The sequence below is a fragment of the Chionomys nivalis genome, chromosome 1 (assembly GCF_950005125.1).
Source record: "Chionomys nivalis chromosome 1, mChiNiv1.1, whole genome shotgun sequence".
Classification (NCBI taxonomy): domain Eukaryota; kingdom Metazoa; phylum Chordata; class Mammalia; order Rodentia; family Cricetidae; genus Chionomys; species Chionomys nivalis.
This window is the reverse complement of record NC_080086.1, coordinates 103122064-103140373: the sequence shown is the minus strand read 5'-3', so window position 1 is coordinate 103140373 and position 18310 is coordinate 103122064. Positions and strand designations below refer to the sequence as shown.

General features: G+C 50.0%; 1 protein-coding gene across 1 annotated transcript; it reads right to left on the bottom strand.

Annotated features, from left to right (window-relative positions):
- Window positions 1–2063: 2063 nt before the first annotated feature.
- Cys1 (cystin 1) lies at window positions 2064–16339 on the bottom strand. The gene is made up of 3 exons (XM_057782407.1): window positions 15209–16339; window positions 5983–6035; window positions 2064–3872 (listed from the first exon to the last, which is right to left on the bottom strand). Exons 1-3 carry the CDS (start codon window positions 15485–15487, stop codon window positions 3767–3769), a joined length of 438 nt encoding a protein of 145 aa, XP_057638390.1. The 5' UTR covers window positions 15488–16339; the 3' UTR covers window positions 2064–3766.
- Window positions 16340–18310: the final 1971 nt, after the last annotated feature.

Here is an 18310-nt window from a genome sequence, read left to right as displayed (position 1 = left end):
TCCTTGCCAACACTGGAAAGAATTTCTCTGTGTAACCCTAGGCTGTCCTACTCGATCTGTAGACTAGGCTGCCTTAGAACTCAAAGATCTGCCTGCCTCTGCCTCTTGAGTGCTAGGATTAAAGGTGTGAGCCACCACCGCCCACAAAAGAAGGATTTCTTTACACTAGGAAACAGTTCTTTCCTGCCTCTCAAGGCCAAGTTTTCCCCAAGATTCAGGCCAGCACCCCCAAAAAAGGTCTAATTATGGAGCCTTCTTCCTAGAGGAAGCAACTAACCTTCAGAGTCTAATAGGTGGTTTGTGGGTTTGCAGGAGGGCTCAGTGGGTAAAGGCACCTGTCACCGAGCAAGGGCACCTGTTTGCTCACTGGAATTCACATGGTGAAAAGAGAGAAGCACCTCCTGCAAGTTGTCCTCTGACTTCCACACCTGCACCATGGCATGCACACCCATGTACTACAGACACTCATGTGTGCACACAAAATGTAATAAGTACTTTTAAAATAAAACGTGATTTGTGCTCTTCAATGCTCAGAATCATGCAGGGATACCTTTCTCCTGTGTATAGATAGATAGATAGATAGATAGATAGATAGATAGATAGATAGATAGATGGATGATATAATAGATGATATAGGTGAAGATAGATAATAGATTATATAGATGATATAGATAATAGATGATAAAGATAGATAGATAATAGATGATACAGGTAAAGATAGATGGTAGATAGATAATAGATGATATAGATAATAGATGATATAGATAGATAATAGATATAGGTAAAGATAGATTAGATAGATAGATAGATAGATAGATAGATAGATAGATAGATAGATAGATAGATAGACAGACATGATAATATACATATACATCTAGGGGAAGTGTATTGCTGTGGTGAGTGCATTATGCCATGCCATCCATGCATGTGGGCATCAGGACAACCTGCAGCAGTTGGCTCTTTCCTTCTACTGGACCCTCTGGGGGTGGTGCTCATGTCATCAGGCTTAGCATCAAGAGCTTTTACCTGCCAAGCCATCACCTTGGCCCTTTAAAAAAAATAGCATTTTATTTCTGTCCAATTCTTGACAAGAAAAATACCCCCATGGGCCTGACACTCAACAGCTGGTGTCCCGGCTACTGCTGATAGCCTCCTGGTCTCCAGAGTGCTTTCTCAGGGGGGCAGTGACATCCATTCATGAATCCCAGAGTCCCCAGGAGTGGGTGGGACTCCTGGACATCATTCCAGGAAATGTGCCTCTAGGAATTGGAACACCAAAAAAGAGGGTGCTAAAAGCTCATCCCAGGCAGTTTTGGCCAATCTCTGCTGGTGTGGGAGGTTCCCTCTGAGCTGAGCTAAGAACCCATGAACACAAGAACTGAGGCCTGGGGGCTTCTCAAGGTTCTGCCCATATGTACAGAAAAATCTACCCGGATTTCTGAAGGGCTCGGGTTTTCTCAAGCGCAGCCTTGGCACATCTTGGGGAAGAACCCCTGCAGAGCTAGTGACCATCTGTGGTTACTTAGACTTTCTGTGATGGGAGCCAGGGTCAGCTCATGCTGTGCATAGGCAGATCCCACACTCTAGAGCTGGGCACGCGGCTGGGGAAACAACGTGGGTAGCTAACTGTGAAGCAACAATGCAATATGGGACATCGGAGGGTACCTGACACCTGGACAGTGCAGGAAGTACTCCTGCTCCAGTGATACCCAAGCCCACCTCTGGCAGGACCAGCCTCTCCAGAGCCTGCGTTTCCCAGGACCACAGCTCGCCAGTTGGCATACACTTTGCTCTAGCTAGACACTGTTCAGAACATCCTTGGAGTTGAGGGAGGTTTGTTTGTTCATTTATTTGTCTTCTGAGACAGGGTTTTTCTGTGCAGTCCTGGCTGGTCTCAAACTCAGAGAGATCCGCCTGCCTCTGCCTCCCGAGCGCTAGAATTAAAGGCGTGTGCCACCGCTGCCCGGCCCCCATTTTCTCTTTATCAGATGAACACGCCCACTCAAACGTGATACATAAAGCTGTTACTAGGCACATCAACTTCAAAGTCTGAGTCATTCTTTGGTAAAAATGTAATATTTTAACCTCTTTTAAAATAAGCATTTGTAATATTTAGGGTAACATATTAAAATAGAGACAACTTCCATCTTTGTATCAAAAGCAGTGCTTTGAGCTTCGGTGAGAAGCAGCTTCCAGCTCTGGGAGGTTTTGACCCAATGCTCAGCCCACTGGAAGACACCCGATGGCTCTGGGCTCCAACCGTAGCACAAATCTCCCAGCTACAAACTCAAAGGCACTAGTTCATGGAATCATTTTTGGGTGACAGCAAAGGACTGTGGATGTGGGGATGGCCCTAGGGACCATTCTTCCTTGGTTCCTGAGATGCTCCATGTTGAGCTCTGAGGATCGCGGGCCAGCAGCAGCTCTCAGCAGAGGAAGGATACTGGAGCAGAGCACTGTCTTGGTAGGGGTATGCAGCAGAAGCTGAGACCTGGCCTGGCCTTGGCCAGAGCTACCACTATTCCAACATTCTCTACTCTTGTTTTCTGACACAGAATCTCATGACATAGTCCAGGCCAGTCTCGAGTTTACTACGTAGCCTTCCATTCTCAGTAATCCTCTAGCGTTGGCCTGGTGGCTGTGACTGCAGCATGTGCCGCCACTCACAGATCTCTGAAGCCTTTCTGCAGGCACCCTCGCCAGCTGTGAGGTGCTTCCTCAGACACCTGAGCAAGCGCCAGGCCCTACAGGGCCCACACAAGCCCTACCCCCCTTCCCATTGGCTATCTGTATTTCCCCACCTGTCCACTGGGGATGTTTGAAAGCTCTTCTGGCATTGTTATCCTGACTGCCTCCCACCCAAGCAGGGAGGAGGAGAAGAGGTTCACAGCCCCCAGGCAGACTGCCAGCCGAAAGGGACACTGAAGAGCAGTTGCTGTGAAGCCCTATCTCGGTATGGGTTCCCTCTCTCGGCTCCTATACGGTTCTGTACTCAGCCAAAGCACACTGGCAGCTGGGAGATTACGGGCTGGACGATAGAGCTGCCAGACTAACGGCTTGAAAAGTCTTGAAAGGTCTCAAAGAACATCCAGGATTACCACCTCCCCCTTCCCCCAGAGAGAAACTGAGGCCCAGAGAGGGCACCAATGAGCTCTGCTTCCCACCACAAACTCACGTCATACAGGGATGCCAGCACCGACCCTTCTCCACTTGGAAAGTGAGTAAGCAGAAAGAACCAACAATTCAGATTTCAGGGGAACCACACAGGCAGGCTCCCCCTGTGTGAGAAGAGGCGCCAGCGCCCCCACACCTGTGGCCCAGGGCCTGCTTGCCCTTAGTTTTGGTCTGCCAGGCCAGTGGCAGAACTCTGATAGAGAATCTTTAGAGACCAGCGTGGAAAGAGAGCTGTATTCTACAAGTGGTTTCGCTCTGGCTGGGCCTCGTAGAGCAAGGTGGGTACCTCTAACGGGAGCCCAGCTCACAGGCCTGGTGGGGCAAGGTGGTACCCTCTAACGGGAGCCCAGCTCACAGGCCACGGGTGGAGCAGGGTGGTACCCTCTAACGGGAGCCCAGCTCACAGTCCTGGGTTGGGCAAGGTGGTTCCCTCTAACGGGAGCCCAGCTCACAGGCCTGGTGGGGCAAGGTGGTTCTCTCTAACGGGAGCCCAGTTCACAGGCCTGGTGGGGCAAGGTGGTACCCTCTAACGGGAGCCCAGCTCACAGGCCTGCGGAGCCTGGCCAGTGGTAACCAAGACTGCTCAGCCAGCTCAGCGGCAGTACTCCCGCTCGATGCTCGCCATCAGCTCCTCCTCAGAGTAATCGTAGGAGATGGCCGACTGCCCCTCCGGTCTCTTGTGGCTGCTGCTTGGGGCTCTGTGGGTGAGAAACACAGACAAGGGTGGGTATCACCTTCAAACTTGTGTTTCCTCTGGCAGCCACAGTGGTCTTTAAGTGGTTTATCCTAACATCCAAACCAAAAACCTTTGATCTGGAGACACCCGAATCTCTTCCTACCCAACACATCGACATGGTCATCGTCGCTCATATCTGCCTTCATCCCCCATTTTATCCACCAAGACCTGCAATGAGGATGAGGCAGGCCAAGGTAGATGCCAAGCTCCATCCGATGCTCCTGGCTGACCTTCCGAGAACAGAGTCCAGGGTTCTGTATGCGTCTCCCAAAGCATGGATGAGAGGCCTGGGTACCGCAGCTTAATATCCTGAGATCAGCCTGCCGCCAAAGCCCTGTCTTTCCTACTGTGTCTGTGGGGCAAAGGGGAATATCCAAGGGCTTTGGAGGAGGACAGATCTCAGCTGGCTTTGATGCACAGTAACTGTATGGCTCTGGACCATTTGCCCCTTGCCCCAGGCTCTGTCAGTGAGAGGAAGGGCTGCCACCTCTAGACTGACTGAGGTTGGCTCAAGTGCTGCGTGTGTCTAGAACAGAGATGAGCGCTTAGGAGGGACTGAACAGTAGCAAGTGTGTGGAGAGTTGCAGCCTTGCAAGCCTGCAACCATGTGTATGAGAGCTGTTTGCTGTTTGCAACCTTCAAGCTTAGAATAACGATAGCGGCTGCCCTTCCAGCCCAGTCCTGGGGAGTCTCTACTGACTGCTGGCAGGGGAAAGGAATGCAAATAACGGTTAGCACACCCTTAGAACAACCAGGGAGCTGTGCAGGAAGCTGGCTGTCCTGCCAGAATGCCAGAGCATTCTGGAATCCCCTGACAGGAACAAGCCCCTCTAGGGTTACCCCTGACAGCCCCTGGCATGAATAGATGTTTAAGCTGAAACCTTTAAGGGAAGATGGTCCCCAAGGTCCCTGGAGACTGGCCGTAGCCCCCACCACACTCTGTCTCCTCCCACCAGGCATGCTGATATTCCTGCAGGTGGGACCCCAGAGAGGAAGAGGAAGGAGGGACATGGACCAGTGGTTCCTGTGCTCCAGAGGGCTAGAAGCACAGACATTCTTTTGTGTGTGTTTGTTTACATGCACTTACTTGTGTGCGTGTGTACATATATGTATAGGCACTGTGCTATGGTGCACAAGAGAGTTTGAAGGACACTTACAGGTGTTGGGTTCTCTCCTTCTATCATGCAGATTTGGGAGATTTAACTCAGGTAGTCAAGCGCCTTTACCTGCTGAGTCATCTGGCCGCCTTGCCCACTTTATCTCTGTACTGGGCAGTCGTTCTGTGGCACTGCACATGCCAGGCAAACGCTCTCCCCCTGGCCTGTATCCCCAGCCCCCTCAGAGGATTAAAGGCTCTGGGCCACTACCTGCAGGCTTTGGGGTGGGTTGTTTGTTTGTTTGGGACATAGACTCACTATGTAGCCCTGGCTGGCCTGGAACTCCTCCCTCTGCCTCCCCAATACTGGGATTAGAAGCTGAGCCACTGAGCCGGGGCAGTGATAGCGCACACTTTAATCCCAGCACTTGGGAGGCAGAGGCAGGCGGATCTCTGTGAGTTCGAGGCCAGCCTGGTCTACAAGAGCTAGTTCCAGGACAGGCTCCAAAGCTACAGAGAAACCCTGTCTCGAGCCACCAACCTGGCAGCACCAAGCATGAAATTTATAGGAGTTTAACGTACATTTTCCTCCTGATGACTTTTTTTTGGAGAGCTGCTGGTTACTGTCACTCTCTAGGCTCTGAAGTCCTTACAGCAAAGGGCCTTCTTTACAGATAAAACCACTAGGTAGAGCAGGCGGGACACGCAAGTACATCTGAACGGACCTGAAGGGTCCAGAATGGCCACAGAGAAGCCAGGTCATGACCGCATACAGGAGGAAACTCACACTGCTGTGAGTGACTGGGCTGCGACCTCCCTAGGCTCCCCTTGACAGCCCAGCTCTACCTGAGCCTCACTGACCTGCAGGACAGTGGGGACGGACGGTGGGGACCGTGGGGGCGGGAGAGCTTTGAAGACGACTAGAACAGGAGCACTGTGGGCTTGTGGAGGACACATAGCCCCTCCCCATACTTACTCAGGGGTACAGCTCTCTTCAGGGTCGTCCTTCGTCTTCTTTTCTGGGGACACCTTGAGCGGGAGGAGAGGAAGCAGCATGAAAACGTGCCCACAGTATAGTTGATTAACGCGCTAGCTTTGTGGGAGAGACAGCAACTGACAGGCTTAACTCAGGGCCTTAAATATCAGAACGGGGAAGGTTCTCTCTGACTCTGGAGCCCCAGTTACCCATTTTACAGTCATGAAAACTGAGGCTGTGGGAGGGACTTATAAACGAATAAGTAGAGGAGCCAGCAGGGCTGAGGTCAGATCTCCTGCCTCCCAGTGACTTGCTCTTATGAGGTCATTCCTTCCCTCACCTCCAGACACCAGTGTCCAATACTGTGTGGCATGAGACCATCTTCTTCTCCCTCCAGAGATCATGTCCAGTCTCAAGAGCCTTAGCCCTCCGGTCTTCAAGTATGCATTAAGTATTCATATTTAACCCGGACACACACTTAAAATTCTAGCATTTGGGAAGCTGAGGCAGGAGGATTGCTGTAAGTTTAAAGCCAGCCTAGGCTTAAGAGTGAGAACTTGTCTCAAAATATACATGTGTATGTTTATTTAAACAATGAAAACAATTGCTTTTTTTTTTTTTTTTTTTTTTTTTTTTTTTTTTTTTTTTTGGTTTTTCGAGACAGGGTTTCTCTGTGGTTTTGGAGCCTGTCCTGGAACTAGCTCTTGTAGACCAGGCTGGTCTCGAACTCACAGAGATCCGCCTGCCTCTGCCTCCCAAGTGCTGAGATTAAAGGTGTGCGCCACCACCGCCCGGCTAACAATTGCTATTTTTAAAAAGAACTGTGAACAATAGTTATAATGCATATAAGTGGCCTAGCCTAAAGCATTTTGTTATAGCAGTTTGAAGGGATAATTTTACACAGATTAGGGGGGAAACTGTAAAAGCTTCTAGGATCAGAGCTCAGGTGAAGACTGGTCACCTAGAGTCAAGAACGGACGGATGAGATAGATTGTGGTAGGCTGCTCGGTGGCCACTTGCAGACCACAGTCAGATGCTCCAAAGATCTGCAAGAGCCATTTTGAATTTGTAATTCTAATTCTAGAATCCATCAGCATAAAATATATATATGTACAGTGTTCTGCTTGCATATATACTTGCAGGCCAGAAGAGGGCACCAGATCTCATTACAGATGGCTGTGAGTCACCATGTGGTTGCTGGGAATTGAACTCAGGACCTCTGGAACAGCAGCCAGTGCTCTTAACCTCTGAGCCATCTCTCCAGCCCTAAAATAAATTTTTTTTCAGACATTCAATTTATCAGCTGTTGCCTGTCCTGGGGAAAAGTGTGGTGCGCGCGCATGCGTGTGTGCATGTGTGCTTGTGTGTGCGTATGTGCATGTGTGCTTGTGTGTGCGTGTGTGCATGTGTGTACATGTATGCATGTGTGTGAGTGTGCAGGTAGGGGTGTGTGTGCACATGTGTGTGCTTGTGTGCATGCGTGTGTGTGCATGTGTGTTTGTGTGTGTGATGTGTGCTTGTTTGTGCGTATGTGCATGTGTGTACATGTGTGCATGTCTGTGAGTGTGTACAAATGTGATATGTGTGCACATCCACGTGCAAGGTAGGCTGAAGTCAAGTGTATTCCTCTATAATACTACTTTTCTATTTTGTTTTTGTTTTTAGCCCAGAGCTCAAAGATTGGCTAAACTGGCTGACCGGTGAGCTCCAGGGACCCCTTTCTCAATCCCCAGAGCACTGTGGTTATAGGTGCACACTGCCATACCTGGTTTATGTGGGTGTCGGGTATCTGAATCATGTCTACATGTTTGCACAGCAGACACTTAACCCACGGATCCATCTTCCCAGCCCCCACGGAAAGATATTTAAAGGGTTTGTTTTTGTTTTGTTTTTGTTTTAAGCTAGATAGGAGTTGGTAGAGAGATAACTTATTAGTTGTGATGGCTATACTTGGTTGTCAACCCGACTACATTTGGAATGAACTACAATTCAGAAATGGAGGGCACACCTGGGAGAGATTTATTTTTTTTTTTTTTTGCTTGGTTCGAAATGAGTAAATCTGATGTGGGATGCCCTTCTGGATGCTGTGAATATGTTTTATTAGCATTGGTTGCCATGCTGAGTGGCAGTAGCACATTCCTTTAATCCCAGCACTTGGGAGGCAGAGGCAGATGGATCTCTGTGAGTTTGAGGGCAGCTTGGTCTACAGGAACTAGTTCCAGGACAGCCTCCAAAACTACAGAGAAACCCTGTCTCGAAAAAAACCAAATAAATAAATAAATAAATAAATAAAAATTTAAAAATTGGATACCATAAAGAAACTGATTTGGCCAACAGCCAGGCAGAATAAAGCCAAATAGGAAATCCAAGCAAAGATATGGGAAAAAGAAGGTGACATCTGGGAGATGCCAGCAGCTGCCAGAGAAGTGAGGTGTGAGGTAACAAGCCACGAGTCTCGTGGTAAAATATAGAATAATAGAAATGGGTTGTTTTAAGTTGTAAGAGCTAATTAATAATAAGCCTGAGCTTATTATTAGACTAAATAGTTTGTAATTAATATTAAGCCTCAGAGTGGTTATTCAGGAACTGGCGGGCAGAAGAGAAACCTCCAGTTACATTAATCTACTTCCAGTCTGGACCTTTGAGGTGGGAAGACACACTGCCTTTGATTCAAACTAAGGCAGGAAGACATACCTTCTGCTGGATGCCTATATAAGGGCATAGAAGAAAAAGGAAGCTTTTGCTCTTTGCTTGCTTGCTCTAGCCTAGTTAGCGAATTCACTCCTTCAATGGCATTACCACCTACTTTTTTGGGATGCCAGTTGTCTGAAGACCAGCTGAGACATCCAGTCTCGTGGACTGAGCAACTTCTAGATTCTTAGACTTTCCGTTCACAGTCTGCCATTGGTGGGTTAGTTGGACCATAGCCTGTGAGTGGCTCTGACAAATCCCTTTTCTTTATATAGAGAAAAGGAGATCCATTCTATAAGTCTGCTACTTTATACAGCCTTAATACAGTAGTTAAGAATAAGAGCGCGTGCCACTCCTCCGGAGTGCCTGGGTCTGATTACAGCATCTCCAGGTTGGCTCAAAACGGTCTGTAACTCCAGCCTCAAAGGGTCCAGTACTGCCTTCTGGCCTCCACAGGCTCCTGCATGCATGTGGTGTGTAGAAACACACCCAGACACTTACAACTAAGTAAATACTCTTTTTAAAGTCCAGCTGGGATGAGTGTCGCACACTGGTAATCCCAGCTCTCAGGAAGCTACAGCAGGGGGATCAGGAGTTCAAAGCCATTTTTTTTTTATTTTATTTTATTTATTTATTTATTTTTTGCTTTTTTCGAGACAGGGTTTCTCTGTGGTTTTGGAGCCTGTCCTGGAACTAGCTCTTGTAGACCAGGCTGGTCTCGAACTCACAGAGATCCACTTGCCTCTGCCTCCTGAGTGCTGGGATTAAAGGCGTGCGCCACCACCGCCCAGCTTTCAAAGCCATTTTCAACTACAAAGGGAATTTAGGGCCAGCCTGAGCTACATAAGACCCTGTCTCAAATACCAAAGAAAACAAAACACCCAGAAAATAAACCACTTTACCTGTGACAAAATATAAAATACACTTTACCAGCCCTGTGGTGATGGTTAGTTTGATTTGGAGGGGGCTGTTTGTTTGTTTTACCTGGGACACATACACATGATAGACAGAAAAGCATTAAGAGACCTCCATTACCTAATCCACCAACGGGAAGGCCGTCTTCAAGATTTTGCCAGTAAGGCTCCTCTCTTCACCACCAGAGGGCACTGGTCTTCCAGCACGGTGGTTAGCGGCCTCATAGGAAGTGTTCCCTTGTGGCTTCCCTGAAAGCCCCAGGCCTCCACGTCTACCGCCAGATCCCAATAGCAAGCGAGGGCCATGAGAACCATTCCTGACCCTAAGAGGACTGGGACCAGTGTGGAGGGACCAAGGCCGTCTGTGCCTCCCCCTCCCTAGGAACGGCACTTCTGGAATCTTACTGTTGCTACAATCTCCCAGGACCCTGCCCCTAAGATCTGAACGAAGGATTTGCCTATTTTCTTTCCATTTTAAAATTCTTTCTATTCAGAATCTACTCTTTTGAGACAGAGTCTATGGTTACGTATCCCTGACTGGCCTGGAACTCCCCAGGTAGATCAGGCTGGCCTCCAACTCACGGACATCTGCCTGCCTCTACCTCCCAAGTGCTGTGCTTACAGGGAAGCAGCATCACAGCCTGGCTCTGGAAGAAAATGGAAGTGGTTTCCACTTCTGGGGTTTCCTGGTGGAATGCCCCATCCTTTTATCCAGGGCTGGGCTCCTGGAGTGCTCCCCTGGCCATCTGATGACTGTGGAGACTTCTTCTGGCTAAGGTTTCTCCATTTCTTGACGGTGCTCTGCTCCTTGGTGCTGTCTTTCCCATGGGGCATTCCTTCCTCAGCCTTCTTGTTGCAGCGTGGACTCCCTCCTTGTTGCAGCGTGGACTCCTCCTTGCTGCAGCGTGGACTCCCTCCATGGCCTTCCCAGCACTGTTTACAGGCGTGATCTTTGCTCTAGTCTTGACTGCAGACACACACACTGGTACTGTCTAGGAGCTGTTTTGCTTTGGCTGTGAGTTCAGCATCTCCGTGTCCTTCTGGAGAGTCCACTCTGCAGCTGTGAGCTCCTTTCTATTGCTTATTCACTTCACACTCCACAGCAGTGCAAGTTGTGATCACCCTAAAGACTTGGTTGGTGGCAACAGACAAGACTCCCCTAGTCCTCCTGGGCTACAGTAAATCAGAAACTATGCAAAACCAGGGAGCAAGGTGTCACTCAGCTCCAAAACAAGGTATCACTGTTCTACACAGGCTTGTGAAAAATGATACTATCTATCTCTGTGACAGCAATGCTCTTTACGACTTCCTAGACCACCTGAGTGGGGGCAGGGCAGCAGGAAGTGGGGGAGAGCACTGAGTTACTACCCTAGTACTGAAAGCACTGAACAGATGGGTTCGGAACTGAATCAAATTCTTCTCTGTAAGCACCTTCAAATGCTGCCAGTGTCCTGTACTCTGGGGCTGAGGCGGTGCAGTGACTCTGTGACCTATCAGAGCCCTATCTATGACCCTCCCCCACGGTGGCAAACATTTGAAAAGGGGGGAGAACACTGCTGTTCCCTGCCCCCCCCCCGGTGGATAAATTGGTATCAGATGGCTCATTTCACCCAGGAAGAGACCACTGATTAACGGGGTGCTGCTGTGTTCTTCCAAATTACTAAACGACTTTCAAACCACCTATTCAAATTTCACAGGTTTGCTCAGCCTTCCCATTCCGCAGAGTTTGAAGTTTCAGTCCCCAGCTAACACGATATTTGAGAGCTACTGACTCTGGGAAAGGATTTCTGCCTTGGGCACTTCATGTGGCCATGAGATTAAAAATTAATTCAAAACGGTAACAAGAGAGGGGGTTGGGTCCATGACTTACAGGGCAGGAATTTGGTAGGCTATCTCATGTCCCTTAAAATATGTAAGGATACAAGCAGGGGAAAAATCTGTCTATGAGATGGTTTAAGTGGGACAATTCAAAACAGACATAAGTACACATAAATAAAATAAGATAGTAAGATTATCCTTGCTTTTAATCTTTTTCTTAAACCCTCAATTTGACAAAACTAAAACAAATAAATCCAGCCTCAAAAAATTGCCTAAACAGATAAACATGGTGGTACACGTCTGTAATCCCAGCACTTTTTCGATCTCGTACTCCATAAATAAGTACAATTATTGTGTCATTAAAGAATAAAAATATTAAAAATATGGGTGAGCATGGAGAGAATTAGTGCAAGACTGAGACCTGAGTACTCATTAAAATATTAGCTAAAACTGTATCGCTTGTTTTAATTTTTATTTTTGAATTATTTGTACCTGTGTCTGTGTGGATTTGAACAGGAGTACAGTACCCTCAGGGACCAAAAGGGGGCACCAGAGCCCCTGGAGGGAGTCTGATGTGGGTGGTGGAACTCAGGTCCTCTGCAATAGTAAGAAAAACTCAGAACAACTGACTCATCCCTCCAGCCCTCTAAAACTAACTTTTTTTTTTTTTTTTTGGTTTTTTGAGACAGGGTTTCTCTGTGGTTTTGGAGCCTGTCCTGGAACTAACTCTTGTAGACCAGGCTGATCTCGAACTCACAGAGATCCGCCTGCCTCTGCCTCCCAAGTGCTGGGATTAAAGGCGTGCGCCACCACCACCCGGCCTAACATTTTTTTAAATAAATAAATAAATAAATAAATAAATAAATAAATAAATAAAGTCCAGAATAACATGATATTCAGGATGATATTTCAGGGATAATGCATAATCAGTCTTGAAAGCGCTCCAGTCAATAGTGGTTGCAATTTTTCTGTTTTCATTGCTTTCTGGTGGAGTGAAGGATCAGACTGAAGGGCTTATGCATGCTAGGCCAGCTCTTTACTGCTGAGCTCCAACCTCAGCGCACTGGCTGCAGCGTTTAAATGAAGGCCCTTATAAGGTCTGTCACTTAATTTTGATTGTCTCTTAATAAAAACAAAACACGCAAACAAAAAACCCAAAAATTCCTAAGTGTTAGAAGATTATGAATATCGGGAAAAATGTTCTTCTTTCCTAATAAAAGGATAGGAAGAGAGTATTCATGTCCTGACAAAGGGTCCTTTTTGCTTGGGGGGACATTGTCTCAACATTATGAAAGAAGGCCACCTTCTATGGATGGTTCTTGAACTTGCAATTCTTTTCTATCTCTGTGGGGAGTCACCAATCCAGAGTCCTGTAAGGTGTGTAGCTCCTGAGGGAATCCGTTATAGATGTGGGCAGATGTGAGCAGATGTGAGCAAGCCGCACAGCACAGGAGCCTGGGTTCCAAGCTCTAGCATGTGCTGCACGTTTTAGAAGCAGGGGCCTCACTTCCTGATTTTGTCTCTCCTAGAGCTCTGGGATTCAGTCATTAGCTTGAGAAACATTCATGGTCCAGGGGACACAGCTGAAGGCCTGCCCCTTCCCCTCCCAAAGGGTGACCACTGCTCTGATGTCACAGGTTTTTCTGTGTAGCCCTAGCTGTCTTAGAACTTGCTCTGTAGACCAAACCGGCCTCAAGCTCAGAGATCCGCCTGCCTCAGCTTCCCAAGGCTGGGAGTAAAGGTGTGCGCCGCCAGCGCTGGCACTTTCTTTCTTTCTTTCTTTTCTTTTCTTTTTTTTTTTTTTTTTTTTTTTTTTTGATTTTTGAGACAGGGTTTCTCCATAGCGTTTGGTTCCTGTCCTGGAACTAGCTCTTCTAGACCAGGCTGGCCTCGAACTCACAGAGATCCGCCTGCCTCTGCTGGGATTAAAGGCGTGCGCCACCACCGCCCGGCCATACTTTATTTCTTGAACCTACCTCCTCATACCTCTTTCTCGACTACTGCTTGGGTCCAGGACCCGGTCAGTTGGACAGCCAGAGTCACCCTGGTGGATCGTGGTGCCCCAAACGTTCTTCTGTCTGATTCACCCTTCTGCTGTTGAGTCACAAAAACTGTACTTCCTTCAGACTTCAAATGCCTCTCAGTAGAGTCTACACCCCCTAATGTAGCAAGACACAGACACTAAAGACCTCTGCAGCTACACCCGTGCTAAGCATGCCACCGCCACAGCTGCACCAGCGCTAACATGCCACCGCCACAGCTGCACCAGCACTAACATGCCACCGCCACAGCTGCACCAGCGCTAACATGCCACCGCCACAGCTGCACCAGCGCTAACATGCCACCGCCACAGCTGCACCAGCGCTAAGCATGCCACCGCCACAGCTGCACTAGCACTAACATGCCACCGCCACAGCTGCACCAGCGCTAACATGCCACCGCCATGAGTGTACCTAGAGTCCCTCCCCAGCCTTGTACTCTGCTCTTGTCTTTTGACCACCTCAGACTCAAGTCTTTCCACCCTTAGAGCAGGCCTGTCCCTCCTTCCTGTGGACTCCTCAGACTGACTTCTCTCCACTGCATCGTGTACTTGATGTTTGGATCGTTCTGTCCCCCTGGATCCCAGGCCAGCGCTCTGGGCACCGGTCTTTGCCCCTGATACCTAAAGCAAGCCTGGCTTACTGTAACAGAGTCCCGGAGATCCTGTCTCTAGGATGCTCTTCCAGCGGACACTCAGCAAGAGAGAGGGAAAGTTCATTCATTTCCACACCTTTGAAGTTCCCTAAGCACTTGAAAATGACACCAAAAGTTTGTTTCCTTGCTATGTCCAAATCTCCCCAACTGTTTGCTCTTTGTTCGTCTTACATAACTGCAGGCTGATGTAGTCTTAGAGGAATTCCGTTATATAATTCAGTTCTCACTACGGCTGACTTGTCCTGTCGTAAACCACCACAGGGCAGTGGGGGAGGAGGGATGTGGGACGGAGCCCTGTTGCGGGTGCAGGGGTTGAGCTGTCTTCCCACCATTCCAGTGGCCTTTCCCTGACGCTTGCCCGGTAGCCAGGTCCAAGAAGACATTCCCTCTGCCTCGCGGCCCGCAGTGAAGCCTCCGGGTACGACTGCCTCTAGCCTCCTCTTCCAGCCAGGAGCCGCTAAGACGGTTCTGAATTTTAGCTCTGCAGCACCAAAGGCGTGCCAAACCAGAGCGCTGGTTTTCCATTGTTTTTCTAGAACAGCGGGGGTGTTATTACAAGTGTTCAGAAAGAGAAGATGAGGAAGCCGCATCTTAAAAATAGCTTGCAATGCGGGAATTGCAAGCCAAAGATCCGGATGCGTCCGACGCGGCAGGGCGTTTTCGAAACACTGTTTGGCAGGTGATCCACCCACTTATTACCTCCTCACTGTGTCCCCTGATGGCCAAGGCGGAGGCCCTTGCTGGTCAGTTCCCACCTGAGCTGCAAGGATGCTGCAGACTGCATGCAGCCCCGCTGGGAAAGGAAGGCAAGCCCTGGACCAGAAGGAAGTTCGAGGTGTTTCTGCCAACTGCTGTTTGTACTTGGTCCTTTAAGGCTGCCTCTGAGAGTCACCCCAAAATAGAGATAGTGTCGGGCACCCACCAAGGAGGCAGAGTGAAAATATGCAGGGGTGGAAGTAAGGAAGGGTCACAGCGCCCTAGGATAAAAGGGGGGTGACCCTGGGTTGGTTAGCTGGAGACAGGGGCGCGGAGTAGGGAGAGAGGCCTGGGTGGGAGGACACTGGGGCTACAGAAAGGATGCGTCTGGAGAGACAGGCGCCCACACTCACCGCGGGTGAAAGCCGGGCGGGGCCGCGTGGGGTCGGCTCCTGGGTCCCCCAGGTCTCGGACTCGGCCAGCAACTGGTCCAACAGGCGCAGGGTCTCCTCCCGGCCGCCGGGGGGCGTCGTGGGGCGGGGATCTGGGCCAGTCTCCTCCTGCGTCGCGGCCGTCGGGGCCTGGTCAGCTGTGCCGCCCTCTGAGGTTGCCTCTCGCGGGTCCGCCTGGCGCCTGTCAGGGCTGCGCCGCCGCCTCGGGATCCGGCTGCTCCGGCTGCTACCGCTGCCCATGGCTCGCACCCAGCCTGGAGCGCGCAGCCGGAGAGCCGGGCCGGACTGGGGCGGGAGTGAGGCGGGCGGGACGAGGCGGGGGAGCAGGGAGGGGGGATTCCTGGAGGACTGAGGAGGGATGTGCGATGGAGGGATGAGGGGGAGCCACGGGGTAAGGGGGGCTCTGAGGGATGAATGAGCGGGAGGAGTCGAGGGGGTCTCGGGGATGGGAGCGATGGAGGGCAAGGGTGATGTGGGAGGCTGGAGGAGGTAGAGGTTGATGGGATGCTCAGGAGGAGAATGGGAAGATGGGGAAAGACCGGGTAGCTTCGGGGATAAGGGGAGCGGGAGATGAAGGGCGGGGTGGGGCGTGGGGAGTGCCCGGGACGGGAAGAAAATGAGAAATGCAATCCAGGGGAGGGGTGGTAAGAGGAATGAGGAGCGGGCAGTGACAGCCCGGGAGACCTCCAGGAGATGGGAGGGCCGGGGTAGGGTAGAACTGGAAAGAGGTGGAACAGGGTGAGGGTGGTATGCGAGCCTTAAAGGGCGCGGGGTGGGTAGACTAGTGGGAGGGAAAGCTGGGTGTGGGGATCATCTTGGAGAAGTTTGGGGGAGTCTCACGGGGCGTGGGTGGAAGTAATTCTGGGGGCAAAGAGAGCAAGAGACTGGCTGAAAGGAGCTGGGCGGCAGAGCCAAATGCCAGGGAAAGGGGGGCGTCAGGGGTGAGGATTGGAGAGTAGTGTTAGGGGAGAGAGGGGCTCTGGGGACTCAAGGTAGAGGACTGAGAGAGCGGAGGCAAAGTGAGCGGGGGTGGGGGTGGGGGACAGAGAAGCAGGGATGTGAATGAGAGAGCATGTCCAGGGAAGGGGAGAGCTTGGGGTGGCCAGCTGGAGTGCGTGCGGGTTGAGAGGCTCGTACCAGGGCCTTGGGCGGGGCACACTAGAGGGGCGTGTCCCTGGAACAAGATTCACTGGGCGGGGAATTAAGACTCTGGGGTGGGCGTGTGAACCTGGGAGGGACGGCTGCACAAAAAAAAAAAAAAACTGGGAAGGTTGAGTTGTGGAAGGCTAGACTTCCGGGAGGAATAGGGTGAACTTCGTGGTCGAAAGGTCATCACCCCTCTCTGGCTTCCGATTGGAGGGCCCTTCTAGCCGGTTCACTGCAGTCTCCGTTTTCCTTAGTTTCCTGGTGGCAGTAAGTCTGGTTTCTTAAGCTGTTACCCCTCAAGGCTCTGACAGGCCTGGAGCGACCCTGGCTCCGCTAGATTGGTGCTTTTGTTTTCTGTTATTAGAGACCAGGTTTCTGTCATCATGGAACTCTGTAGACCAGGCTGGCCCTGAACTCAGAGAGTCTCCTGCCTCTGCCTCCAAGATTTGTGCTTTTATGGGACACTGACCCCCAGGCTTTTTTATATGGTGGAGCCAGCATATTGGTGCCTTAGCCTGACTTCTATAGAGCCCAGAGGAGCTGTCGGGGTATTTGAAATCTTGGAGCCTAGAGTGGAATCAGGGTGGTAGAAATATTTCAGTGGATATAGTAAACAGCCTGCCATTCAGTGGCCTCCTCACGTATACACTCCTCTAGCTCAGGCAAACAGACCTCAGACAGGACAGGATGGACTGGGACCCTCCCTGCTAGAACCAAGGTACACACCCATCAGCTAGCTGCCCCCCCCCCTCGTTCTTTCTACACCCCACTCTCACCCCGCCCCACCCGATCAGAGACTCAGAGTGTTCAAGCAGAGCTCTGGAAAACACACACAAAGTGGGAGACAGGAGTTGATCATGTTTCTAGTCTTTTCTCACTGGCTATTTTAAATAAACAAAGGTTTTTGTTTTGTTTTTTGCTTTTTTGTTTTTTCGAGACAGGCTTTCTCTATAGCTTTGGAGACTGCCCTGGAACTCACTCTGTAGACCAGGCTGGCTTCAAACTCACAGAGATCCGCCTGCCTCTGCCTCTTGAGTGCTGGAATTAAAGGCGTGCGCCACCACTGTCCGGCCAAAGCTTTTTTATATTTTAGTAAACTGCTGTTGTCTAGCTGTAGGAAAGGTTCCGACCCGAGAGTCCAGACCCCACCCTAGGCTGATGTTTTGCTTGCTTCCCTTCCAGCACTTTCCAGGGCAGGGTGACTTAAATATCCTGAGTTTAGCTTTCTCTGGTTTTGCCTTGCCAATAACCCTGATCCATACTGGAAGGAAGACCCATTGTGAAAGTGGAATTTTGGGTTAAACTCTCCCAACTGTGGGATGAAAGACGGAAGTGGGATAAACACTAGACCAGACCTGTCGTTGGTGTTGGTTCATGTTACCAAGAGAACCAGAGACGGGCCAGTGTTTACACCTCCTCCTCTTCCCCTTCTGAATGGGGTTTCTTGATCATCCAGATGTAGGGGATGCGGCCAAATGCATGACTCGATGGAGTTGGGTGTTCCGATGCACAGGTGTGTCTAGGTTGGAATGACTGACAAGTTTCCTCTTTATGAAAGCAAATTCTCATCTTGAAACACTTAAAGCCTGAAGAAAAAAATTCAGAGGGAAAGAAACTTTCCTTGAACGAAGTTCAACTCAGTTTAATCATTTAAAAGAAAACATGTTTTACTCCAGCCCAAGTAGAGTCTAGTCATGTGACTCAGAGTTTAAATATAGCCCGAGCTCCTGTGTTCTCCAGAGCAGCCAAAATTTTCTGGCCACTCTTGACTTTCCCTGTTTCCCCCAGACTTGTCTCCTTAGCTATGCTCGCAGAGGAGTCTTGCCAAAGCCTGTGTTCTTTCTGAGATCACGTATAATGTCAGCCCCATTTGGAGTCCTGGCTTCTGGGATAGAGGCTGGAAGACCCAGACTGAGT